General features: G+C 51.9%; 1 protein-coding gene across 6 annotated transcripts; it reads left to right on the top strand.

Moving 5' to 3' along the window:
• The first annotated feature begins 10 nt into the window (after positions 1-10).
• On the top strand, positions 11-24,707 carry EMC1 (ER membrane protein complex subunit 1). 6 transcript variants are annotated; one of them, XM_032863591.1, is made up of 24 exons: positions 11-167; positions 2,999-3,123; positions 3,826-3,891; positions 4,121-4,214; positions 5,043-5,171; positions 6,001-6,127; positions 6,880-7,029; positions 7,345-7,512; positions 8,210-8,281; positions 8,641-8,703; positions 9,499-9,621; positions 10,380-10,476; positions 10,810-10,929; positions 11,529-11,537; positions 12,482-12,681; positions 12,840-12,989; positions 13,976-14,137; positions 14,482-14,601; positions 17,034-17,171; positions 20,658-20,831; positions 21,620-21,830; positions 22,192-22,276; positions 23,338-23,467; positions 23,630-24,707. In XM_032863591.1, the coding sequence occupies exons 1-24, from the start codon at positions 70-72 to the stop codon at positions 23,807-23,809; spliced, it is 2,991 nt and encodes a 996-aa protein (XP_032719482.1). In that variant the 5' UTR covers positions 11-69; the 3' UTR covers positions 23,810-24,707. The 6 variants fall into 6 exon arrangements, with proteins under 6 accessions (XP_032719482.1, XP_032719481.1, XP_032719480.1 ...); XM_032863590.1 differs by having other exon boundaries at positions 12-167; positions 8,644-8,703; positions 10,807-10,929; XM_032863589.1 differs by having other exon boundaries at positions 12-167; positions 10,807-10,929.
• The last annotated feature ends 656 nt before the right edge of the window (positions 24,708-25,363 follow it).

Genomic DNA, 25,363 nt, shown 5'->3' with positions numbered 1-25,363 from the left:
GGTCTGCGGAGGCGGAGCCTGAGGCCGGGTGCATGACGGGCCGGCGGTGGGCCGGCCCAGGCTCCCATCATGGCGGCGTCGGTGGCGGCTCTTCGGCTCTGGCTTTGGGCTGCTCCGCTTGTCCTTGCGGCCGCAGTCTACGAAGACCAAGTGGGCAAGTTCGATTGGTGCGTGCGTGTGGGACCTGTTCGGGAGATGTGTGGCTTTTTTCTCAGTACCAGCCTTGTGCCTGCTACAGGGAGGACGGGGTTACAGGCACCAGGACGGGCTGCAGAACTTGTGGGGCCCATTGCAAAATGAAAATGTGGGACCCCGGGTTCAAAAGTTAAAGAGTTTTAATATACCACAACAGGGCATTACATGGAAAGTCAGGGGCGTTTCTAAGCCAGTCTCTATGTGACAGGTTGCGGGTTCGTGAAGCCGGCCCTGGCATTCAAGCATGCTTGGGGTTCTGGTCAGAGGTCACTGCTCCTTCTTTCCCGTCAGGGCCTGTTTCTGTGACAGGTTTCTGATCTGCTGGGTGTCGGGGTCCGCAGCCCCTCAGTGAACTCTCGTTCTTCCTCGAATTGGCATCTCTTGGGTATGTGATCAGGAGCTTGGGTCTTACCCTGGGTCCTAAACTTGTACCATTTCTCCTCTTTCAGCCCAGCTCGGCCCTGGGCTTAGAACAAGTCCAGGAAGTCTCACATCTGCCGGGAGGTGCCATTCATAGAGATGCCAATTATTTAATTCACGTACTCAGTTTTCCCTCTCTATCGCCCCCTTCCTTAAGACCCTGCAATTAAGGTGTACTCTCGTTGGAGGCTAAATTTTGGCACTTAGGGTTTGTGTGACTTGGGAAAGTGACTTAACCAACCACTCTGTGCCAAGGTTTCTTTATCTGTAAAATGGGTTTATTAATGGTTCATTATTCCCTACAGCACTTGTAAGGGTGAATGAGATCATTCTTTCAAGTTAGCACTATGTCTGGCTCATTGAGTACAGTTACTGTTACCCATTGTTTTTATTTTTCAGAGAACAGTTTATTCTTCAGAGCCTAGCTCAGGTACCTCCTCCTCTGTGAAGTGTTTTCTGTGTCATATACATTGATTCACGTATTTGTTGCTTGCCTGTAGTAGGCCAACAGTTGTTCTAGGTGTTGTGGATAGATAAGAAGGAGCTCAGTCTAGTGGGGGCAGATGGATATCTATGTGATAGAGGACAGTGTGATAAATGCAACATAAGCCATATTTTTAATTGGGCAAATGCTCACAATGTGATATGTATATTACACATATACAGCCTATATGCCTATGTGGTATGACTCCAACTTAGCAGAATACTAGGTATATATAATTTACAAATAGAAAAACAAACAAGGAAATATCCTGAATCATTACAAAATTTATGGTGGTGGTATTTTAGGCATTTTAAATTTTAAAAAATACTTTTGTGTATTTTTCATATTTTCTACAATGAGCAGGGACTACTTTAATTTTTCTTCCCTTTTTTTTTTTTAAAGAATTTATTTATTTATTTGACAGAGATCACAAGTAGGCAGAGAGGCAGGCAGAGAGAGAGAGAGAGTAGAGGAAGCAGGCTCCCCACCAAGAAGAGAGCCTGACGCGGGACTCAGTCTCAGGACCCTGAGATCATGACCCGAGCCAAAGGCAGAGGCTTAACCCACTGAGCCACCCAGGCGCCCCATTCCTTTCTTTCTTTCTTTTTTTTTTTTTTTTTTTTTGAGAACGCAAGCAGGGAAGGGACAAAGGGAGAGGGACAGAGAGAGAATCCTAAGCAGGTTCCATGCTAAGTGACACAGGGCTTGATCTCACAACCCTGAGATCATGACCTGAGCCCAAATCAGGAGTCTGCTGCTTAATTGACTGAGCCACCCAAGCACCCCAAACAGGCATTACTTTTACAGTCGAGATGAAAGATAACAATATTTTAAAAGAGAGCATGAGAATTAGAGTCAGAATGTCTTAGTCTTGTTTTCTATTTCTGACCATAATTACTTGACTCCACCAGACCTTAGTTTACTTACCTGTAACATGAGAGTAATAATTTTTCCTTGTAAAATAAAGTAATAATATTCATCTTATGCATTTCTTAATGTTCGGTGGATATAGCATGAATTAAGTATGCGAAAATACAGATAGAAACTGTTGAATGTCATATAAGCCTATTCTCTACTCTCTGCTTAGTTTTTTCCCTTTTTTTTTAATTTAAAGATTTTATTTATTTATTTGACAGACAAAGATCACAAGTAGGGAGAGAGGCAGGCAGAAAGAGAGGGAGAAGCAGGCTCCCTGCCAAGCAGAGAGCCCGATGTGGGGCTCGATCCCAGGACCCTGGGACCATGACCTGAGCTGAAGGCAGAGGCTTTAACCCACTGAGCCACTCAGGCGCCCCCCCCCCGCCCTTTTTTTAATCAGACCAAACAACATCACAAGAGAAATTTCATGTAAATGCCACGTGTGTTTAGTTTGCTGGGATGAGAGTACTTTTTCCTTAACAGCAATGTGCAAGCACCTCCTGTGTACTTCATAGTGTGCCATGCAAAGCTAATTATGGAGGGGCACCTGGGTGGCTCAGTCAGTTAAGCGTCTGCCTTCAGCTCAGGTCATGATCTCTGGATCCTGGAATGAAGCCCCGTGTTGAGCTCTGCACTCAGCACAGAGTCTGCTTGTTCATCTCTCTCTATCCCTCCCCCTGCTCACTTTTTCTTTCTCTCTCAAATAAATAAATACATAAAATCTTTAAAAAAAAAAAAAAAGTAAGACTTGTGCTTCTTATCCCTTAGGGTGTATTCTCTCTTCTTGTTCCCTTGCCTTCTGACTATGTTGCATAGAAATCTTGCTTTTGGTCAAATCTCCTCATTTAAAGACATTCCTCACATGTCCTAAGATAGGTAGTTTGGTGATAACATTATGTGTTGGTGCAGTGGTCTTTTCCCACAATGTTTTGTGCAGTGATGATTTTGGCCCCTCACATTTCCCTGTCCTCTCTTCCTCAGGAGACAGCAGTATGTCGGGAAGCTCAAGTTTGCCTCCTTGGAATTTTCCCCTGGATCCAAGAAATTGGTTGTGGCCACAGAGAAGAACGTGATTGCAGCATTAAATTCTCGGACCGGGGAGATCTGTGAGTGACCTGTGTAGGGCGCTTATCTTGGGAACGAATGACTGCCCATAGTGAATCCAGAATGGACTGTGGCTTGTGTAGTCTTCTTGGCTGCTTACCATGTTGGGGCAGGTTGGCTGAAAGATGTCTCTTACTGAATTCTGATACTTGTTTTCTGGTTGGTTTTTTTTTTGAGTTACTGTCCTTGAACAGTAACTGTTTTCTTAGAACTGGTCTTTTTAGTTTAGACCCTCAGGCTGAGTCCTGACAGTTCTTAAGTTAAGATATTATTTCAAAATATTTTTCTATTTCTGTTTTCTATTCTGTAGTAAAGATTTGGATGCCCCGTTTAAGTTACTTATGCTGCTTTTGTGGATGTTTTTTGGGAACAAAATTATGGAAATAAGATTTACGATCACCGTTCTTCTTGTGACTCATGGAGATTCTGTTAATTTTGTCCTTCATTTATATGTTTGGGGTGGTAGGAGGTATGGGAAGTGAGGAGTTCAGACTGGGACAGGAGTGGCTCCTCTCAAACCTTCCTCCCCTCATTACCCACTGAGTGAGTGGGTCATTGCTGGTTAGCTGTAATCCTTCTCTCCCTTGAAATAAAATTTCAAGTGTGCAAAATGTGCAAACAAAGACCTCTTCCAGTCTCTCCTACCTGTCTTCTTGGATACCTCTGTCCAGTTTATAGTAACGTCTCACTCTCCTGTCTCTCAGTGTGGCGCCATGTTGACAAGGGCACGGCAGAAGGGGCTGTGGACGCCATGCTGCTCTACGGACAGGGTAAGCGAGTCCTACTTGGCCTTTATCGTGGTGTTGGCTCCATCTCCCCATACGGGGTCTGTTAGGGAAGGGAGGGGAGAGGGGTGTCCCCAAAAGGAAAGGACAGGTATTGCAAATAACTTCTATTTGCATCCGTACCTCAGAGGTGCGGCCATTGCTCCTTGACCATCAGAGGAGGCCACAGAGCGCCAGCTGGGGAGATGACTTCACCATGGTATTTCTCTTCCAGATGCAATCACTGTGTCCAGTGGAGGCCGGATCATGCGTTCCTGGGAGACTAACATTGGGGGCCTGAACTGGGAGATTACCTTGGACAGTGGCAGGTAGAGGGCAAGAAGCTGTATGTCATCTGGGCTTGCCTCAAGGCTTTGCCCAAACACAGGTCTGCATGGACAGCAGTGCAGGGTCTTTTGACGTTTTTCCTCACGGGCCACCGAAGAGCCCAAACGTCAGATGCCACACATTTTGATGAGTTGAGGTCACAGAACAGGTGGTGATTCTGCCAGTGTTTATCGAGCACGTGTTAGGTGCAGTACGTATCCTTGCACTTGATTGCCGCTCCTAATCTTACCGTGACGTGAGAACTCTGTAATGTCCTAGGTATAGGAATGTGATATGAACTTTTCAGCATTTCAGTTTTGTGTTGAGAGAACAGCTCAGACTGCTGCTGTATCTTTGCTGGGTTGCTGCGATCACAGGGCCGGTTGCAGTAGTGGACTCCGCTTCTGATGGTTACATGGTTAACACCTGGTGCTTCCCCCAGGCCGTGGGAACACATATGTGACCCTGAGAAAGTTTCTGTTGTCCAGAAACTCATGGTCAGCTGGGGGAGGCAGGCATGTAGCCTGTGATGACAGTCCGGGGTGAAGGATGCCATGGAGGAGGGATGGCCTGCTTGCTGGGAAGTCCTAGCGGAGGGAGGGAACAACCCTGAGGAGGTTCACGGGGCTTCAGGGAAGCAGCAGAGCCCAGGGGTTGAGAGCACACACTCCCAAGCCAGCTCACCAGAAGCAGAGCCGGTATTGGGATCCTGATGCGTTTGACCCCAAGGCCTGTTTTCTTACCTATCGAGCTATAGTGGCGGCGTTCCAGATTCTCTGCTCTAGTCTGAGACCTTGGGAGTCTGTTCTCACCCCTGTACCCGTGCTCAGTTTCCAGGCACTCGGGCTGGTAGGCCTGCAGGACTCAGTGCGGTACATTGCGGTCCTGAAGAAGACCACTCTTGCCCTGCATCATCTCTCCAGCGGGCACCTAAAGTGGGTGGAACACCTCCCTGAAAGGTAAGGCCACCTGCCCACGGGGTGACGGCCTCCTTCTGCTCTCTACAAGCTCCTCTTTCTCCGAGGGTTGGAAGTGTTCTGACCCAGCCTTCCCTTAATGTTGGCATCGTGTGTTGGGCTCCCTGGATGTAGGCCTATACTCACAGGCTGTGCTCCTTCTGGCATTTCGTTTGTAGTGAGGAGGAAATTCTTAAACTGGGCATTAGACACAGCCCAGCAAGGGGAGCGGCTCCTCGCTCACGGTTGTAGCACTCTGGGCTTTTTGACTTCACTTCAAGTCAGACTGAGCCTTTCGTTCATGTTATGAACCAGAACAATTCAAGAAGAGCCCAGGGTAGGGACTGAGTGAGGTTTGAGATGGTTTTCAGAGGTCTTAGTCATGGAAAGCATTGAAGCTAGGAAGGATCAGGACAGAGGAAAGAAAAGGAAAGATTTGCTCCGACTTGTGGCCATTTTCAGGGCGTAAAAACTCAAATTCAGATGTGGCCAAGTGCATGGCACCCCTGAGCAAAACAGGCCCTGTGGGGATTTCTGGCAGCTGCAGTGTGCCTGGCTTACCTCCAGGGGGCAGCCTTACTTAGCCGATTGGCGCGCTGTAGGCCTGCCTAGCGTTGCCACTCCTCCTTTTTAAGAAGAGCTCGAAATCTGATTTTTACATGTTAAGTCTCAGTTCTAAATGTTGGTGACTATTAAAAACAAAAACAAAAACAAAACTGGGAGCCAAACAAATCCTATTTGGGGACTGCTAGGTTGTGACAAGAGGACCCCTGAGGGTGGGCCTGACCTGTGGCTGAAGCTGTTGCTCCTTGCTTTGTCTTCCCTCTCTTAGTGACAGCATCCATTACCAGATGACGTATTCCTACGGGTCTGGGGTGGTATGGGCCCTCGGAATTGTTCCCTTCAGCCACGTGAACATCGTCAAGTTTAACGTGGAAGATGGAGAGATTGTTCAGCAGGTATGGCTGGGCGTCTGGCATGAGGCACCTTGTGGATTGTGAAGGGGAGTAGACGGAGCTCGCCTTTGCCTTGGGGACCAGGGAGCTTGGCTGGGCAGATGCAGAAGCCATTCGCGGTCCCTGAGTCTGGTCACTTGGAGGCTGCTTTCTCCTCATCAAGTGTTTGTTTAAAGCCCTCACATTCATGCATGGTGCTCTCCTGGGGTGGATGGGAAGTTATGTAGGTTTTTTCTCATTGCCTGCAACTTTCTTAGGAGATAATTCTGTGGAGTGATTATAGGAAACCACGTATGACAAATACGGGAGAGAAATGCTTATCTGAAAAACCGGGTCTTAAAGATGACCTGGTATGTTTTTCCAGATCCTGATTTTCTCCAGTTTGGGAGCTCTCGGGAAGTTGGGAGGGGTGGGAAGAAGTCCCTTTTTTTTTTTTTTTTTTTTAAGATTTTATTTATTTATTTGACAGAGAGATAGAGAGTATAAGTAGGCAGAGCAGCAGGCAGAAGGGGAAGGAGAAGCAGGCTCTCCACTGAGCAGGGAGCCCGATGAGGGGCTTGATCCCAGGACCCTGGGATCATGACCTGAGCCAAAGGCAGCTGCTTACCCAACTGAGCCTCCCAGGTCCCTGGATGAAGTCCTTTGGAACCAGCCATGAAGAATCTTCGAGCTTAGTCCCCCGTGACCTTGCTGATGAGTGGAGAGGAAAATGTAAACATTCTCACCAATGTCCCACTACGATGTCTGTCCTGTAGGTCAGGGTGTCAACCCCCTGGCTTCAGAGTCTCACTGGAGCCTGTGGTGTGGTGGATGAGGCTGTCCTGGTGTGCCCTGACCCAAGCTCACGGTCCCTCCAGACCCTGGCCCTGGAGACGGAGTGGGAGTTAAGACAGATCCCGCTTCAGGTGAGAGGTGGTGCTGCTGCTCCCTGGCCCGAGGCCTTGCCTTTGCTGCTTAGAACTAAGTTTTTCTCCCAGTGACACGGCTTCCTTCCTGAGCCTCGGTAGTTGTTGGGAGGTTAGGCTTCTGGCTGGACTGGTGTAAGGAGAAATGGGCCACTCTTTAGAGAGCCTGAATGGGAGCTTCTGGAGCTACGTGCCGTGGCCTGGTTACTTTCCCTGGCAAAGTGGGGCAGAGGAAGGAGGCCTGGGATGGATCAGTGGACCAGTGACTTGCCCGCTTGCAGCCCTAATCCTTTTTTTTTTTTTCTTGCCTTTCAGTCTCTTGACTTAGAATTTGCAAGTGGTTTCCAGCCCCGGGTCCTGCCCACGCAGCCTAACCCAGTGGATCCTTCTCGGGCCCAGTTCTTCCTGCAGTTGTCCCCAAGCCACTATGCTCTGCTGCACTACCATCACGGAGCCCTGAGTCTGCTCAAAGACTTCCCACAGGTGACCGCAGGCAGCACGGTGCTAGGGGTCAGGAGGATCTGTTGATGTTTGCTCTGGATCCAGGCTTCTCTTCTGTGTGTGGTTTGAGATGCGTTCACTTTATTTATTTATTTATTTAAAAAATATTTTATTTATTTAACTGATAGAGATCGTGAGTAGGCAGAGAGGCAGGCAGAGAGAGAGGAGGGGAAGCAGACTCCCCGCTGAGCAGAGAGCCCGACGTGGGGCTCGATCCCAGGACCCCAAGATCATGACCTGAGCCGAAGGCAGAGGCTTAACCCACTGAGCCATCCAAGCACCCCAAGATGGGTTCGCTTTAGAGCAGAAATGCAATCCTTTTTTTTTTTTTTTTTTTTTTTTTCTGAGAGTTCCAGAGGAGCTTTAGCGTCAAACTGGCACCTTGTTCTGAGTCCACAGGAGAGTGGGAACATTCATTCCAGCTTCCCTATAGATACTAAGAACGTTGTGAAATTTAGGGCCGGCGTGTGCCTGTGTTGGAGGTAGGGGAAAGGCCTGTTTTCAGCTCTGGATGCCTCTGAGGCCTCCCTCTGTTCTCAGGTGCCCTGGCTGCCGTGCTTCAAAGTCAGGAGCACTTTCAGCTCCAAGGCCAAGGGACGTCCCCGGAGAGATGCTCTTCTGTAAGGCGGCTGACTGGTGTAGGCCCCATCTAGGAATTGACACTTTGCTCTCTTCCCAGGCCGCCCTAGTGAGCTTTGCCACCACCGGAGAGAAGACGGTGGCTGCAGCCGTGACCTGCCGCAGTGAAACGGTGCGTACCAAGGATACCAGCCGGCACTTGGGGGTTCTCCTTCCTTCTGTCTCCCAGGAGCCCCGAGAACCAAACGTCGGGGCGGTTTGAACCCGGGGGCAGGAAGCTGTTGAGAAGTTAAGTTCTCACTTGCCCTGTAGTGCTTTCAGTGACCCTGTTGCCGGGAGTGGGGGCCTAATAGTACGGCCCCCCTTTCTTCTGTGGCTGTTAAGAGCTCCGTAGGCTCTGTGAGCAGGAGTGAGGAGGGACTTTTGTTTCTCCTGGGTGCTAAGATGACACAGCAGGGAGACCTTCAGTTCGGTGACTGGGGAATAACCCCGTGGGTTAAGTGTTCTCATCTGTCCTTCTCTTTTCCCCAGCAGAAACTGAGCAGTTCTGAAGATGGGTCCCTGGGGAGCTTTCCGGAGAAGCCCAGGGCTCAGGTACGGTGTGGCATTGGGCAGTGTGCCAGGCCTAGGCGTCCAGGGAGGCTGGGAGCAGGTCTCCTGGAGCGCTCAACCCTGGCGGGGTTTGCCGCATACTGTAAATCATGCTTGTCTGCATCCTTTGTAGTTGGGAACTCGGAAGTAGAATCCTTAGAATCTGTTCTTAACCACTTTCTCCTCCGGCTCCATTCCCCGTGTCTTCTGGGCTCCAGCTGGTATTGCTAAATGGCGATCTGTGCAGTTGCACTGGAGCAGAGCACGGGCCCTGGGGCGGGGCTTCTGCTGTGTCTTCCATCTCCCGAGCTCTCCTGAAGAGCTTTGTGTCTTCCCTCTCTTGGGGAAGTCTGCTGCATCGTACTGACTTCCTTCTGCAACAAGTATTGTGGTTGTTACTTTGTGTATTTACTCGAATACCTCATTTCTGCCTTGCAACTTAGCTTTCTTTTTTCCTTTAAAAATTTTTTTTTAGACTTTTCAATTTATTTATTTGAGAGAGAGAGAGAGAGAGAGAATGAGAAGGGGGAGGGTCAGAGGGAGAAGCAGACTCCCTGCTGAGCAGGGAGCCCGATATGGGACTTGGTCCTGGACTCCAGGATCATGACCTGAGCCGAAGGCAGTTGCTGACGAACTGAGCCACCCGGGCGCCTCTTTTTTCCTTTTATTTTCCTTTGCGTATATTTCCTTTCTTGGCCTGGACCTTCTCTAGGGCAGTTAACCCCAATTCTTGGATTTCTTCTGTGGGACTTGGCTCTGGGGGATCTCTGTGTTGACCCCTGCCGTCTGTCCCCGTAGGACTCGCTGACCTGCTTCAACCAGACCTACACCATTAACCTCTACTTCGTGGAGACAGGTCGACGGCTGCTGGACACCGCCATCACCTTCAGTCTGGAGCAGAACGGCACTCGGCCAGAGCGGGTGAGTCCAAGCCTTTGTGTCAGGTTCCGTCCTGGGGCTTCTCAGCACGGGCCAGGCCACAGCCTTGGGTTAGGGTTAGGGCTCTCTGGACACGGGCTCTAGTTCTTCTGAGGAGCTGACTTGTTATAAGGCCCCATGACTAATGGTCAAAGCAGGTATCGTTTATGCTAAGTGGTGAACGTGCCAGGCACAGTGCTCTGCTCTTTATGCCCTAATCGACTCACCTGTCTCACCAGCCTTGTGAAGTGCTTATTACTGCCCTCGTGTTACCAATGAAACTGGGCCTTGTGAGATCCCGAACCGTGTCCAGAGTCGCGAGCCCGTAAGACGTCACCGGTGCCCCAGCATGCACCCGTGGTTGGCGCCTGCGTGGCCGCTGTGCATTCAGCTTGTTGTCAGCCTCTCTGGGCTGTGGCTTCTGTATCTCCAAAATGGAAGCTCTCACCTTGGCCTTCTGCTCGCTCCGTGGGGAGTGACTGGAGCATGAGGGACGGATGCGGTGCCTGGGAAACTCTGAGACACCCCCCCACCCCACCCCCCACCCGGAGAGGTCCGAACTGCGGCCTGGCGGCGCAGCGCTGGCTCTGATGCATTCACGTTCCTTCCTTGGGGTCTAGGGGGGAACGCTGTGTTGCCTGGACAGCGAATCACCCCGGGTCCTGGGCCTTTTCCCACTCCTGATGCCGTGAGTTTGGGGGTCTGGCGCGCAGAAGCTTTTGGGTTCTGGCTGACCGCGGGGGCCCGGGCTCTGCTTACAGCTCTACATCCAGGTGTTCTTGAAGAAGGACGACTCGGTGGGCTACAGGGCCCTGGTGCAGACAGAGGACCACCTGCTACTCTTCCTGCAGCAGCTGGGTGAGCGCACCTCATCAGCCCATTTTTGGTCGGCCTGCCCAGATTTCTAGTCAGACTGTATTTGGGGGGCCGTGGACTGGCTTCTGGGAAAGATTCCAGTGGAGTGTAGCCTGAATAGTTTTTAGAGCCATATTTTGCTCTGCTTTTGAACGATCCCTTAGCATTCTAAGGTGAAATCGGGACCTTCCCTTACCTGAACTGTTGCATGCCACCCTGTGCACTGCTGCTTCTCGGCCTAACACAAGAGCGTCTGGAATCCCTGAACCATGGAGAAGAGCCTTCAGGTGATGGGGGAGGCAGGCGTGGCTTTCATAACCGGCGTTTCTGTAGCAGGGAAGGTGGTGCTGTGGGCCCGGGAGGAGTCGCTGGCAGAGGTGGTGTGCTTGGAGATGGTGGATCTGCCCCTGACGGGCGCCCAGGCCGAGCTGGAAGGAGAATTCGGCAAGAAGGCAGGTACGCACGGAGGACGCTGGGAACAGCGCTATGGCTGGGGGAGGCTGCTCTGGGAATGAGTCTGCTAGTTAGACCGCAGGAGATGCTGGCTCACGGCATCCCCGGCTTCCTGGGTGCAATCATTTTGCCCGTGTGTGTGCAACTTGCTCTGCGACCAATTTCTGGTGCCCTCATGGCCATGTGGTTTAGGTAACCGTTCTTTTCTCTGAAAGGAGCCACTTGGGAACCCCTCTCAGTCTTCACTTAGTAAAGTCATAGCTGCCATTGCCTCAGTTCCTCAGATTTGCCAGGCACTGTGTCACGCCTTGTCCCCCAGGCACCAGCCGCGTCTTTCTGGAGAGGTGTGGCTGGGTTGATGGGGTTGTTGTGGTTGCCCGCGGTGCCCTCTGGAGCCCGCCAGTCCCTTGCCCCAGGATGGACTCGGTTCACTCCGCTCTGGTCAGTCCTGCCTCCCGCCTCTTCCTCCCATCCCTCCACCTTGCTCTGCGGCCATGTTTACTGAGGGCCGCCTCTGGGCCGGGCTCCCCGGTAGGCGTTGCGGGTTTTCTGAGCCGAGGATTAATTTGACTTTACTGTTTATTTCTGCTGCCCGGACCCAGCAATTCAAGGTAAAATCTGCTTCCTGCTGCCTTGTTGCCTGTTGCCTGTCCACGTGACTAGCTTCTGGTTAATTGTTTGTTTTTCCTGACCCGCATCATTGAGGTGCATACCGTGTGTGCATGGACCGCTGGGCCTGTGGCTTGTTCTGTTTGCCCCTCACTTCTCTTCCTTGTGCTGAGGTTGCTTGGAAGTAGGATGCGCAAAGGCACTACTTTTTAGTGAGCACTCACCGTGGATCCTGCGTGGTGTGAAGTCACATGTGTAGGTCATGTGGCCCTTGGACTACACACGATCTTACGCATGAGGAACCAGAGGCCGGAGGTTATGTACACAAGCTGGGTCACCCAGCTAATAAGTAGTAGAGTTGGGATTTTAGTCCAGGCTGCCAGACTCCAAAGACTGGGCTCTGTACTCATGCTGCCACATTGACCCCGTGGGGGAGATTTGCGGGTGGTGGCCTCATTGACAGGGTTTGGGGGTTGGAGGCAAGTAGGTCTGCTGGGTGTCAGTTTAATAGGGTGGGAGTCGAACTGTGCGTAAGGGAAATGCCTGTCCATGGCACACTTACCTCTGCACCCCCACACTCTCCCCCCTTCTGGTTTTGTCGTGACACCCGGAAACCTCCTTCTGGCCATTCTGGATGCAGGCTGTGGTGGAGACATGCTCAGCATGGCTGATCCCTGACGTCCTGGTCTCCTCTTCCAAGAGACCAGGAGGTGGGAGTACTGGGGGCCAGGAAAATAGGTTTTGGAGTTCCTGCATGGCTATACCCGAGGGTGAGAGTGGTAGCTTTGGTTAAAGGAACGCCCTTCGGGCTCGCCACCTGGCACGTCATGACTTGAGTGCTCCACAGGAGCAGGAGAGACCCCCTCATTAGAAAAAGCTCCTTGCTGAAAGCACCTAGTCTGATGAGGCGTGAGCCTCAGTTCTGGTACATTCTCCTTGACACCAGACGGCCTGCTGGGGATGTTCCTGAAACGCCTGTCGTCCCAGCTCATCCTGCTGCAGGCGTGGACCTCCCACCTCTGGAAGATGTTTTACGACGCTCGGAAGCCCCGAAGTCAGATTAAGAATGAGATCAACATTGACACCCTGGCCAGAGATGAATTTAACCTCCAGAAGATGATGGTGATGGTGACGGCCTCGGGCAAGGTAAGAGGGCTTTAAGCCCCAGGTACCAAAGCTTCTGACGTTCCGTGAGTGGGAAGCAAAAAGCCTTTGGTAGGGGCTAGCGCTGGTGCTGATTTCCAGGGAGAGAGTCAGCTTTCGGGTTTGTCTTCCTAGTGGTGAGCCAGGTGTTTATCTTGCAGCTTTTTGGCATTGAGAGCAGCTCTGGCACCATCCTGTGGAAACAGTATCTCCCCAGCGTCAAGCCAGATTCCTCCTTTAAACTGATGGTCCAGAGGACAACGGCCCATTTCCCCCACCCCCCTCAGTGCACCCTGCTGGTAAAGGACAAGGTGAGGCTGTCCTCCTCGGCTCTGAGCCAGAGGGGATGTGGCTTTTCAGTGCTTTGTAAGTTGCATTTCTCCTGGGCCTTTGGAATTCTGGGAGGGCTAAGGACAGGTGTCCAGGGACTAGAGCTCTGTTTGTTCCAGCTGTTGAAGCGGAAGACGCATCCAGGAACCATCCAGGACTGATGGGGGTTGACACTGGAGGGGGTGTGATGTCAGCAGACCTGAAATGAGCCAGCCCTCCTCCTTCCCACATGCAGGCCGCTGTTAGCTGCTGAGCGGCTGCTTTCTCCTTAGACGAAGGAGAGCAGGACACAAAGCTATTTCTGCCTCCCAGAATTAGCTGGATTTTTGTGGATTCACTCTAGTGTCGTTAGAAAGGAACAGTTTCTCTCCCTCTCTCTCTGCCCCTTCCCCTGCTTGTGCTCTCTCACTCATTCTCTCTCAAATAAATAATAAAAATAAAACCTTAGGGGCGTCTGGGTGGCTCAGTGGGTTAAAGCCTCTGCCTTCGGTTCAGGTCATGAATCCCAGGGTGCTGGGATCGAGCCCCACATTGGGCTTCCTGCTCAGCGGGAAGTTTGCTTCTCCCGGTGCCTCTGCCTCTCCCCCTGCTTATTCTTTGTCTCTCTCTCACTCTCTCTCTCTCTCAGATAATAAAAGTACAATCTTTAAAAAAGAGAAAGGGCACTTTCTAGGCTTGGGAGGCACCGCTGGAATGGCTGCCCGAGGTTAGCGAATCGGTACTTGACCATTCTGTTTCTCCCTCAGTGTGTCCAGTGCTCGGCCACAGGGACAGTTCGACCGTTTCCCTCCTGACACGTTAGCCTCGGTTTACCGTCACACAAAACTTTATTCTGCACAAATAGGGCATCCACACAGAGGGGTCCTGGGAATGTGTCACAGTTGAGCTGAAGTCCCAGCTCTCAGCTCTGCCCTGAGCACTGCGTCCTTTCCTGCCGCTGGTCTGACTGTTGGCTTGTCCGTCTCAGGAGTCGGGGATGAGTTCTCTGTACGTCTTCAATCCCATCTTCGGCAAGTGGAGTCAGGTGGCCCCCCCCGTGCCGAAGCGCCCCATCCTGCAGTCTCTGCTTCTCCCCATCATGGATCAGGATTATGCCAAGGTGCTGCTGTTGATCGATGATGAGTATAAGGTAGGAGACTTGAGCGCGGCTGGCGAGCACCGGGGGGGTCCGGTGTGGGGGGGGCGGTCCCCGTGGCAGCTTGCGGCCAGAGCTGGGGCTCAGCAGTCAGCGCGAGTGTGGGCTGGAAGGGCATCTCTGAGCCACCCCATGGCTTTTCCTTCCCTGCACCTGTGGAAACTCAGGCTCTGAGCAAAAGGAGATTTAAGCCCTGTTTGGGTTCAGTGGGCTTTAATGCTTTTAAAATTGATTGTTTTATTTTTAAGGCTTTTTGATGGCTAACTGTAATGACTCTTGGCAGACCGCACGGAGCACCCTTTTCCTTTAACTCTTTTGGGCTCTCTGGGGTCTTCAAGGTCACGGCGTTCCCAGCCACTCGAAATGTCTTACGACAGCTACATGAGCTCGCTCCTTCCATCTTTTTCTATTTGGTGGATGCAGAACAGGGACGGTTGTGTGGATATCGACTTCGAAAGGTAGGGAGGGCACCCCCGGAGGGACCTTCCAGGGGAGGGCATAAGCGTTTCTTGGCTATTTGGCTAAGAAGTGGACCACGCTATTCATTCTGTTGAAAATGTGGCTCAGCACAGTCCCAGTGTCTGGTTCACAGGCCTTTTCCTATTGATCAGCTGCTGCGCAGCAGACAAGACTCTAGGCACTGTGAAAAGAGTAATGCCCGGGAGATAAAACTTTCGCCCCCATGGAGGGGTTTTTTTTTTCTTGTTTTAAAAGATGTATTTATTTCAGAGAGGAAAGGAGAGAGCATGTGAGCAGTGGGAGGGGCAGAGGGAAGAAGGAGGAGGAGAGAATCCTCAAGCAGACTCCTTGCTAAGCATGGAGCCCGATGTGGGGCTCGATCCCGAAATCAAGAGCCAGCGGCTTAAGCAACTGAGCCACCCAGGCGCCCTCCCACCCAGCCCACCCGCCCTCACCGCCCTCCAACCCATGGATTTTTTAATCCACGTTCCTTTTCTCTAGCAGAGAGAAGGAGTGTTGTTGTCCGTTCTTGAGAGGGTGGGAGGTGGAACGGAGGTTGAGTAGAGTTGTACTTTCTGTATGAAGATGCCATTACTGACCCACTCTTGATAGAATGTGTGCTTTGAATCTGATTTTTTTTTTTTTTAAAGATTTTATTTATTTATTTGTCAGAGAGAGAGAGAGAGCGAGCACAGGCAGACAGAATGGCAGGCAGAGGCAGAGGGAGAAGCAGGCTCCCCGCCAAGCAAGGAGCCCGATGTGGGACTCGATCCCAGGACGCTGGGATCATGACCTGAGCCGAAGGCAGCTGCTTAACCAACTGAGCCACCCAGACGTCCCCTGATTTTTTTTTTAAAGATTTTATTTATTTGACAGAGACCAACAGTAGGCAGAGAGGCAGGCAGAGAGAGAGAGAGGGAAGCAGGCTCCCAGCTGAGCAGAGAGCCCGATGCAGGGCTGGATCCCAGGACCCTGAGATCATGACCTGAGCCAAAGACAGAGGCTTAACCCATTGAGCCACCCAGGTGCCCCTGAATCTGATTTTTAAAAATGGGGCTGATTTTCTCCACTGTTGACATACTTGAGTCCTGCGCTAGCAAAGACTGATAGACACCGGCCCCAAGGGCCAGCTCTGAGGTTCATGGGGCGGGATGGGGGGTGAGGGCTGGCCTTGGCCTCATTAGCAGGCCTGCAGACAGGAGGGATCTGGATCATGTACTCACCAGGGGCCCTCCATCCTGTCCCACAGGGCCTTTTGAGAGGCAGTGCAACATAGAGCTTAGGAGCTTGGACCCAGCTGCCCGGGTGGGAAGCCGGGCTCTGTGATTTATTAACTTTGTGACCTTGGGCCCATGACCTCCCTTGCCCTTTTTTCTTGTCTATAAAACAAGATGATAGAGGACCTACTCTGTAAGGTTGTCGTGAGGAGTCAGGGAGTTAATATGTGTAAATCACACGAAGCAATGCCTGGCACATGGCAAATGCCGTCTAAGTTTTAGCTCTTGTTGTCTTAAAAATGCAGTATCCTTTCTTGACATTTTGTAACAGCTGACCTTTCCAGAAACAGCATGGGAAGTGGTCTCCCCAGAAAACACGTTCTTTACCCCTGTGGGTGAAAAAAAATTGTCCCCTCAAGTTATTAAAGAGGGGCCTTGAAAGAGATGGCTCTTCATGGTTGGGGGAGCAAGCTCGCGGGTATCAAGATTGGTGGAGTCCTGAGGACATGGGAAGAAACAGTGGCTGAGGGAAGACAGAGGACACAAAGCTCTGTGTATACACAGTATGGATGGATAATAACTTATTTAATTGTAGGGTGCCTGGGTGGCTCTGTCCATCAAGTGTCCGACTCTCAGTTTTGGTTCAGGTCATGATCTCAGGGTCGTGAGGTCCAGCCCCACACCCGGCTCCGTGCTCAGTGTGTGGAATCTGCTTGAGATTCTCTCCCTCTGCCCCTCCAGCTCATGCATGCTTCCATGCTCTCTATCTCAAACAAATAAATCTTAAAAAAAATAATATATTTAACTGTAACACTTTGTGAATTGGTTTTCTTTGACTATGAAGAACATTTCCTATAATGTTTCAAGGTCCCTGGCAGTTTAGTGATTTACTGCTAAGCTCAGATACGGGAGCCATAGTCAGTAGTAGTAAGTGGTAAACTTTCCTTGGGTATTTCCTACTCAGATAAACAATAGGATACCACTGAACATTCCTCTCCTTTCTTACTGGCTTTAGTGTCTTGCCTAATCAAACAGAGATCCAAAACATCTGCACAAACTAGATCCTTACTGCTGTTTCCCAGGAGCTCTGATCTCTGTTTCTTTGGGTGCAAAGGCCCCAAATAAAGGAGTGTGGGATGTCTCTGCCTATAGCTGTCACAGGACTCAGTGTACCCTCCACATCATAAGTGCTGGCTCTCTTGCCCTGGCCCTAGGATCTCACCACTGAGCTGAGTTGGGAGCTGACTATCCCCCCAGAAGTGCAGCGCATCGTCAAGGTGAAGGGGAAACGCAGCAGTGAGCACGTTCATTCCCAGGGCCGCGTGATGGGGGACCGCAGTGTGCTCTATAAGGTACGGTTCTGCAGTCTGCTGCTGAGCAGAAGGGCAAGGGCTTGGATTCTGGCTCTGGGATTTGATAGCTACTCTATCTTGAGGGAGTCGTTTCATTCCTTTGAGCTTTCATTTCTTGTCAAATGAGTCTGACGTGCCTCCTTTGTAGGGCTGTCGTGATGATCGCGTGACACTCAGGCCTAGCGTAGTACCTGGCCTATGGCTGCTACCCGGTAGATGCTCGCTCTTGCTGTTCGTGATAGTGATGGTCGAACGCTGGGGGCTTAAGCCTTCACTGATCCATTAGAAACTCCATCTCTGTGATCCACGCTAGTTAGTGGTGAAGGAGGGAGACAGAGAGGTGGCTAGTGGGCTGCCAAACTGTTGGGAGAGAAGACAGCCTGGTAGTGATGTGTGGTCATTGGTGGCACGCTCCGCAGAGCGCGGGCTGAGTTGGGGAAGGAGGGGTGATGCAGCCGAGTTGGAGGAGGAGGGGTGATGCAGCCGAGAGTGCGGCCAAGGCGGCTGACGGGGGAGCGGCTTCACGGGGCGTGGGCTGGACTGTCCAGGTTCACAACTGGCTCTGCCCCACGCTGGCTGCTCATCGTGGGTAGTTTGCGGAGGCTTCCCAAATGCCTATTTTTAAGAATATAATGGGGCTAAGAGCACCTACATCATAGGATTGTCATGGAGATTAGTGGTAACACACAACAACACGTAACATGGTTAGAACAGTGCCAGCCTCGTGGTTAACCTTATTGGCGCTCCTCATTAGAAATCTTTAGTGACGGCTGCCTTCCTTGTGGCTGCAGTCAGTTTGCCTTAGTCAGTCAGAACGGCCAAAATAATACAAATTCTAGAGTACGCTTGATTGTGCTACAAAAAGTGTATTCTTTTTTTTTATTCATCAAACTGCACACTTTATTTTTTTAAGATTTTTTAAAATTTATTTATTTGACACAGAGATCACAAGTAGGCAGAGAGGGAGGCAGAGAGGATGGGGGGTGGGGGAAGCAGGCCTCCTGCTGAGCAGAGCGCCCGACGCGGGGCTCGATCCCAGGACCCTGAGATCACGACCCGAGCCGAAGGCAGAGGCTTTAACCCACTGAGCCACCCAGGTGCCCCGAAAAAGTGTATTCTTTATGTAATTTTACGTTTATGAGTTAGAATTTACGAAGAGTACTTGTATTTTTCTACGTTAAAAAATAGTAGTTCTAACTAGGGCTTAATCGGTAGTTCTAAAGTAGGGCTTTTTGGGATTTATACTCATCACACACATTTTTTAGTTTTGTTTTTTTTCAATAAGCTTCTTTTTGTTTTGGCCTAATTTTAGATTTACAGGAAAGCTGCAAAGATGGTACATTGATTTCGCATGTGCACCTTACTGGCTCCCCCCAGGGGACTGTGGTGCATCTGTCTGAACTAAGAAACCAGCATTGGTACAAGACTGTTAACTCCGGACTTTCTCAGAGTTTCACCGGTTTTCCCTCTAAGGTCCCTTTCTGCTGTAGGTCCAGCCCCGGGCCCCATGCTCCATGGACTTGCCACGTTTCTCTAAGTCTCCTCTGGCCTGTTTAGTTTCTCGTCACCTTGATAGATTTGAGGAGTACGAGGCAGGTGTTTTGTAAACAATTTTGGTTTGTCAGACGTTTTTCTCGTGGTTAGACCGTGGTTGCGGGTTTAGAAGGAACACCACAGAGGGGAAGCTGTACTTTTTTTGGGGGGGAGGTGGTGGGGTTGCTAGTGGGATGTCAGACACTCTTTTAGACTCTGAGATATATCCGTGAACAAAATAGACAAGATTGAGGCTCTAACTGTATTCAGTAGAGACCAGAAAGCAAGTACACCGATAAATGTAAAGCGTACCAGAGAGCAGCTAGTTCTATGAAGAACAAAGCCGAGAAGGGGGGTAAAGCTGGGATTGGAAGGGCGTGCGAGTTAAAATAGGTTAAGGAGGATCTCACCACGACAGTGACACCTTGAGAAGGAAAGAAGGATAGTGGGTGACATCGGGGGAACAGCCTTCTAGACAGGAAGGCTGGAGTGGACCTGGAGTGTTCCAGAAACAGCAAGGGGGACAGTATGACTGGAGTGTGGTGAGCGGGGAGAGTCCAGGCTGCTGAGGTCAGAGAGTGGCAGGACATATTGTGAGGCCACCACCCCGGCCTTGATGTTAAGTGAGCTGGAGTGGGGGTGGGAAGTTGGGAGCATGGGTGTGACCTAAACGACTGAGGTTAAGGGCTCGCTCAGCCTGCTGTGTGGAGAGACCAGAGGACCGAGGGAGACAGCAGGCAGACCTGCTGTTGCAGTAAGCCTGGCGACGTGGTGGTGGCTTGATTGGGGGTGGGGGTGGGGAGGAGGGACCAGATTCCAGGGCGTTCTGAAGGTAGAGCCAGGAGGATATGCTGGTGGGTGGGATGTTTGGTCTGTGCTGGGGAGAGAGAAGGGAGTCGAGAAAGACTCAGAGGTCCTGGGTCTCAAACCTGACACGTGGGGAGGCCTGCGGGGAACAGGCTTTAGGCAGGGGCAGGACGGGATTCCCTTCGGCGCATGTCAGGTTTGAGGTGGGACATTTAAGAAGAGATACTGAGATGACAGCCCTTTAGAGTCTGGGGTTCAGGGAAAGTGTAGCGTGGGTGTGTAACCTTGGCCATTGCCAGCACCCCTGGGCGGCGTGACCACAAGAGCGAGTGTAGACAATGTTCAGGAGACTGGGGAGATGAGGAGCCTGCAGAGTAGACTGACAAGGAGCAGCCAGTGGGGTGGAGGAAAACCGGGGCCACACGTCCTGGATGCCAAGTGGAGAAAGTGTTTTTTTCCAAGATTTTATTTATTTATTGGACAGAGATCACAAGCAGGCAGAGAGGCAGGCAGAGAGAGGAGGAAGCAGGCTCCCCGCCGAGCAGGGAGCCCGACACAGGGCTCGATCCTAGGACCCTAGGATCATGACCTGAGCCGAAGGCAGAGGCTTAACCACTGAGCCACCCAGGCGCCCTGAGAAGGTGTTTTGAGAAGGCACGATCACCTGTGTCCCATTGTAGTAGCAGGTCGGGTGAGAAGAGGAATGAGACTTGTCTGTTGGTTCAGGCGTAGGGCAGGCCCCGGTGCAGAGAAACCGCACTGGGGGAGCAGTGGCTTACGTCAGGGAGGGGGCAGATTGTATCTCAAGTTAACCGTTTGCTGTGTCTGTGACGGGAGCAAGTTGCTTTATGGCCTGCAGCCTTTTCTCACCTGCCACGTATGGATGACAATAGCTCCATTTCGAGGTGGTTTGTGGGATTCTGGGGGGTGATGTGGGCAGAGTAACTGATGTGGCGCGTGGCACCCAGGACTCTAACCAGGGGCCGTGATGACAGGCTCTGGTAGCGAGTTCCTCCGGCTAGGAAGCCCGATTCCTCTGCCAGGCCAGCGGGCTTCCGGGCTGTCTCTCCACCCAGGGCTCCTGCACGGCAGGGCCTGTGATTGGCCATCACGGTTCTGGAGGAACTCTTCTTTCCTTCTCCCCAGAGCCTGAACCCCAACCTGCTGGCCGTGGTGACGGAGAGCACAGACACTCACCACGAGCGCACCTTCGTGGGCATCTTCCTCGTCGATGGCGTCACTGGGCGCGTCATCCACTCCTCCGTGCAGAGGAAGGCCAAGGGCCCCGTCCACATCGTGCACGCAGAGAACTGGGTGGTGGTAAGAGCGCCAGAAGTGTGGGTGTCAGTCAGGTTCACGACCTAGCCAAGACCTGTGTCTCGAATCCTTTCAGTGCCTCTTGTTCCAGAAACTGGTGGCCTCTTTGTGTTTCTATAGAATCCAAACCCCTGGATGGCAGCTGAGGGGCTGTTTAGGGAACTTGGCTCAGGAATTAGATGGCCTCGGGCTCATGGCAGCCCTTCCCTTTCCTGACTGTGTGACCTTTTAAAGTTTTTTTTTAAAGATTTTATTTGACAGAGAGCGAGAGAGGGAATGCAAGCAGGGGGAGTGGGAGAGGGAGGAGGAGACTCCCCACTGAGCAGGGAGCCTGCTGCGGGGCTGGATCCCAGCACCTGAGGATCATGACCTGAGCTGAAGACAGATGCTTAACGACTGAGCCACCCAGGCGCCCCTCGACTGTGCAATCTTGAAGTGATTCTTGAGCTCCCTGTGTCGCATCACTCATGAAGGAGGGCTAGGAGAGTGTCTTCTGGTCTGGGTTGGAATAATGCTTGCCACATGATAAGCACTCAGACCCTAGCTATTGTTAGTCTGACTTCTGAGTATCTTGAGAACTCCTTTGTCTTATGGTGAACTTTGCCTAAAGCCAGATAAAAGTACCCTGAAAGTTAGTAAATTTGGTAACAAGGAAGAAAATGGGTGCCAGGTGGTTTCTTTCCTTCCTGAATGTGTAGCTCATGCATGGAAAGAGAGGTGCCTTCCTGCGTCATACCCCTTTCCAGCCCAAGTGGCAGCTTAGTCCCCAGCTATCCCCCTCCTCTCTCCAGTACCAGTACTGGAACACCAAGGCCCGGCGCAATGAGTTTACGGCGCTGGAGCTCTACGAGGGCACTGAGCAGTACAACGCCACTGCCTTCAGTTCCCTGGACCGCCCTCAGCTGCCCCAGGTCCTCCAGCAGTCCTACATCTTCCCTTCCTCCATCAGCGCCATGGAAGCCACCATCACCGAGCGGGGCATCACCAGCCGGCACCTGCTTAGTGAGTGACCAGGGGAGGGTCTCGGGGTGACGGTTTTGGTTTCTGTAGGATGCCACACCGAGGAGAATCGCAGCTGGACACACATCACGGGCACAGCCCTGTTTGACCACTAGGGGAGGCTAGCGAGGAGGGCTTTATTGCCGCAGGAAAAGTTCCTTAGTCTAGCTTGGCCACCTGTAAGAGATTGACACGACTCTCATTTCTCTCCTTTCTGTTTGTTTGGGAGAGAGCGCATGTGCACAAGACGGGGGGACGGTGGGGAGAGGGCAAGGGAGGAGGGAGAGTGAATCTTAAGCAGCCTCCCCTTGAGTGTAGACCCTCGTATGGCCTTGATGCCATGACCGCACTTGTTTCTCCGCAGTTGGGCTGCCTTCTGGAGCCATTCTTTCCCTTCCTAAGGCCTTGCTGGATCCCCGGCGTCCAGAGATCCCAACAGAGCAAAGCAGGTGAGACGCTTGCAGGAGTACTGGAGGCTCCGACCCTCAGGAATGTGACCTCTTGATGACTGCCTCGTGCTGTCTTGCTGTGCTGGGGGCTGAGAGCAGAGCAGGGAGCAAGTCTGATGAAAACCTCTCCCTTCGTGGAGCGTAACATGCTGGTGAGGGGATGAGATGGATGTTATGTAAGATAAGCAAGAGAAATAATACCGTGTCACATACTTATATATGCTACAGAGAAAAAATTAAGACGGGACTGGGCCTACAGAAGGCTGAGAGTAGGGCATTATGAGGGGGTGTGACTTGAGAGCGTGGCCTGGGGATGCCCGGCTGGGAAGGTGACTGCAGAGTGAAGACTTGGAGGTGGTCAGAAGCCAGCCTGTGGCTGTCTGGGGGAGGGCTTCCCAGGCAGGGGAGGGCTGTGCCCGTGCCCTGGAACCGTGGCTGGCGAGCCAGAGGCAGGGAAGAAGCCATCCTGGCTGCAGCAGCTGGTGGGGTGGGGGGATGTGAGGCGGTGAGCTTGGGGAGCTAACAGGGCTGGGTCATGTGGGGAATAGCTTGTCACCGTTAGCGTTCAGTTTTGTATTGTCAGCCATCATTTGCATATTTTCTCGCCTCCATCCCGAATTCTGTTCACTTAGGGGTGTGGGGAACTGAGCAGTGTGGGAAGAGAGCAGATCTGTGTTTGCACAGGAGGAAAGGGGGAGTGTGGTTAGCCCATGGTGTGAGCCTAGGCTTTTCCGAGGAATGTGGACCGAGGCTCTCTGAGTCAAGAGGCTGCACGTGTGGGTTAGACTGGCCCTGACCTCCTCCTCCTCGTGTAAAGCACCGGTTGTCATTCGATTTAGAACAGGGTAGGAATCCAGATCTACCCTCTACCCAGGTTTCTTTCTTGGAGCCCCTGCTGACATTCAGCTGCCACATTTTTAACTACTTGATAGTTAAAGTAGACCTTGAAGGAAGATTCGAGGCTAGATACATGGCCTGGAAAGCTCCCGGGACTCAAAAAGGGCAGCCGAGAGATCCCCTTGCTGCAGTCTTGAATGCCGGTCCTGGCTGATGTTTTGCAGGGAGGAGAACCTGATCCCATATTCCCCGGACGTGCAGATACACGCAGAGCGATTCATTAACTACAACCAGACGGTTTCTCGAATGCGAGGCATCTACACAGCTCCCTCAGGCCTGGAGTCCACTTGCCTGGTGAGTGGGGCCGCCCACCACCGTGCGCAGCGGCGGCCCTTCAGTTCATGCTCGGGAAGCAGCTGAGGAAATTCCATATCCTTTCTGTCCAGAGCTCGAGGTCCTGGTGGACCGACTACTGGCCGCCCTTCTCACGTATTTCTCGTTCCCTCCGCCTCCCAGGTTGTGGCCTATGGTTTGGACATTTACCAAACTCGAGTCTACCCATCCAAGCAGTTTGACGTCCTGAAGGACGACTATGACTATGTGCTCATCAGCAGCGTCCTCTTTGGCCTGGTGTTTGCCACCATGATCACCAAGAGGCTGGCACAGGTGAAGCTCCTGAATCGGGCCTGGCGGTAAGGACGCAGGACCCCAGCGCCAGAGAGCAGAGAGCTGGGGGCAGCGGGGGCCAGGCGGGGAGCTCCGGCTGCGGTGCGGCGGCCCGGGCGAGGACGTGGGTCGGGTGCTCTCCTCAGCTGAGTCGTGCGGAAGAAGCTGGACTCTCATGGAGACTCCTTTTGGGACGCGTCTGCTGCAGCGTCGGCGACCAGTGGAGGCTGAGCTCTCTCGGCCAGGGATCTCGAAGCCTCTCCGCGGACTCGCCCTCACAGTCCGAAGGCCATCACCCCGCCTCCCTCCTTTGCCTGTCCATGAATGTTGTTTCTTTACCAAGTCCCCTCGACAGATTTTTCTCTTTCGGGAGGCCTGCTTCTGTAGATTTTGGTTCACCTTTTGTGTTTCCCAGGCTTACGTAGAAATCCTGACCGTTTCCCTGCCTCATGCTTCCAAGTCAGGCAGGAGCTCTTACTGGTAACTCCGCCTCATAGGTGCTTTTACTCTTTCACGTTGGGAGGAAGAAGATCTGTGCTTAGTCGAGGCTTAAAGACGGATCCAGCCTCTCAGGGATTCTCTCCCAAGAGCTGAGGAATCTATATATGGCATCAAAATTCAAGCCTCTGGTTTGGAGGCTGTCAGTCATCAGGTGGGGCCACGAAGTCCTTGTTGCTGTTTATCACAAGTCAGGTGTGACATAGTGTCCTGCTTTGTCGGTCATTGCCCATGCTTTGCGCCTAAGGTGTGTCCGAGCCGAGGCCGACTTAATACTACTGAGTTGCCTGAACCTGCAAGAGATTTCGAGGGAGGAGAGACTCCACCAGGCTGTTCACCCCCAGGCTGGCCTCGTCCTTTTCTGACCTAGTCAGAGCCAGCCGTCCTGTTTGAGAACCTCATTATTTATTTTTTATTTTTAGATACAAATTCATGAGCACGTCGCCACATTCCTCCTAAAGTGGGTAGATTTTAAATGTTACTGCTGCAACCTTTGCAGCTTTAAAAACGGGGCGGACGGGGTGGGCATAGGAAACTGGCCCGTGGTGGGCGAAGCATTGCCCGTCGGCTGAGCTGTCATCTCTGACAAATGGAAAACGTTCTAAAAGTTTCCTTTGTGCCTGGATCTGGGGAATGATGGCGTTTTTCTTTCCCGTGAAGGATGACGTGTGCAAAGGAGACCATCTAGCGTTGTGGGGAGGAATGGTTCACTCAGGTATCTGAGTAAAGCGGATGAGGAATGGAACAAATGGCCAGTCCTTTTTCCTGGTGTGGGATGTGGAGGCGACTTCTGCGTTAGACGGGGCTGAAAGCTGTGCAGACACACGGTGTATTTTAATAGGGAAACATGCCAATTTAATCCCGCAAGAGTCATGTTATTTATTATTATTATTATTGTTAAGATTTTATTTACTTGGGCGCCTGGGTGACTCAGTGGGTTAAAGCCTCTGCCTTCAGCTCAGGTCATGATCTCAGGGTCCTGGGATCGAGTCCCGAATCGGGCTCTCTGCTCGGGGGGGAACCTGCTTCCCCCGCCTGCCTCTCTGCCTACTTGTGATCTCTGTCAAATATATAAATAAAATCTTA

Source organism: Lontra canadensis, unplaced genomic scaffold, assembly GCF_010015895.1.
Source record: "Lontra canadensis isolate GAN:19392208 unplaced genomic scaffold, GSC_riverotter_1.0 scaffold25, whole genome shotgun sequence".
Classification (NCBI taxonomy): Eukaryota; Metazoa; Chordata; class Mammalia; order Carnivora; family Mustelidae; genus Lontra; species Lontra canadensis.
The sequence above is the reverse complement of the archived record's forward strand: the minus strand, read 5'-3'. Positions and strand labels throughout refer to the sequence as shown.